The sequence below is a fragment of the Buceros rhinoceros genome, unplaced genomic scaffold (assembly GCF_000710305.1).
Source record: "Buceros rhinoceros silvestris isolate BGI_N320 unplaced genomic scaffold, ASM71030v1 scaffold22747, whole genome shotgun sequence".
NCBI lineage: Eukaryota > Metazoa > Chordata > Aves > Bucerotiformes > Bucerotidae > Buceros > Buceros rhinoceros.
This window is the reverse complement of record NW_010423105.1, coordinates 3,887-5,036: the sequence shown is the minus strand read 5'-3', so window position 1 is coordinate 5,036 and position 1,150 is coordinate 3,887. Positions and strand designations below refer to the sequence as shown.

The window sequence follows — 1,150 nt, the reverse complement described above, 5'->3', positions numbered from 1 at the left end:
CAGGAAATTCAAAATGCTCTTGGCTTCAGCAGTTTCAGACACCCGAGCCACGGCGCCCAGTATCTCAGCGGGCTCGGCCAGCCCAGTCCGAGCTTCCTGGAGCTGGAGCAGCGCTCTCCGATTCATTCGGAGTGGCACTCAAGGCCACAAAGGTAATTCCAAACTGAAAAAAGCTTCCCAGCAGGTTGCACACGGTGCAAGGCTCGTTGCAGCGGCTCGGAGCTGGGAAGCGGAGGGTGGGGAGGGGAAAGCGTTATGCCTCTGGTGATTAGAACGTTCAGTTCAGCTCACGGAAACCACTTCCTATTCCCCATTCACTGCTTACCTCGATATATGCTGGCTCAGTTCCTGCTGCCGAGATGTTGGGCTGCCAGTCCTTTGGAGATTTGGAGAGATACTTTGAGTCTGTCACAACCCACTTGAGTCTGGGCCAACCTAGAGCCAAAATTAAGCGATGCATTAGTATCAGTTTATCTACCGAGGGATTTATACTCTGCAAGAACACACCAGACCCCGTCGTTTGTCCAGGTTCAGTTACACAAGCAAAACACCGACCCACGCCAAGCAACCGGCCAGAAGGTTCATCTCGTTTCTCATCAGGGAGTTCAGTGGGCACGAGGCACTTCCTCTATGCAGGAAAGAGCCCTGCAGTACTTCCAAATATAGCTGCTGCTATCATCCCCCAAACCGCTCCAGAACCTGCCAAACCCCTCTGAAGGGACCCGAGGACAACCCTGGCTGAAGGGTGGGTTCATGGCGGCTCCCGGGACAACAGAGCAGTTCTGGCAGCCACGGGGATCGAGCTACGCCATGTGCATAAAACCTAGAACAGGGACGTGGCGCGATCAGGAAGCTGCTCCCTTTGCCCCCCCCCAACACATTCAGACTTTGGACGGAGAGTTCGGCTACAGCAAAAGCACAAAAGCGTACGACTGGTCTAACCTTTAAACTGCACAATTTCTCCGTTCTGGGTCTTTGGAAGCCCTTTCAGACAGACTTCGGTGGTGAGGGCCAAAGCAATCCCACAGCTCCCCAGCAGAAAACCGATCTGCTGGCCACCGGCATCCTGAGGGGAGAGGGGGAAAACATCGTTCGTCTTTAACGGTGCCGTAGGTCAGCCCTCCCCTTAGCGCAGCCCGAGGCTTGGTGA

General features: G+C 54.9%; 1 protein-coding gene across 1 annotated transcript in view; it reads right to left on the bottom strand.

Annotated features, from left to right (window-relative positions):
• The window catches only part of DIP2B (DIP2 disco-interacting protein 2 homolog B (Drosophila)), a gene marked incomplete at its 5' end in the record, with an annotated part of 22,071 nt that overhangs the window by 17,481 nt on the left and 3,440 nt on the right, over positions 1-1,150 (bottom strand). The window contains 2 exons of the mRNA XM_010140320.1: positions 326-435; positions 943-1,066. Coding sequence (XP_010138622.1) covers positions 326-435; positions 943-1,066 — 234 coding nt within the window. The remainder of the gene's footprint in view (positions 1-325; positions 436-942; positions 1,067-1,150) is intronic.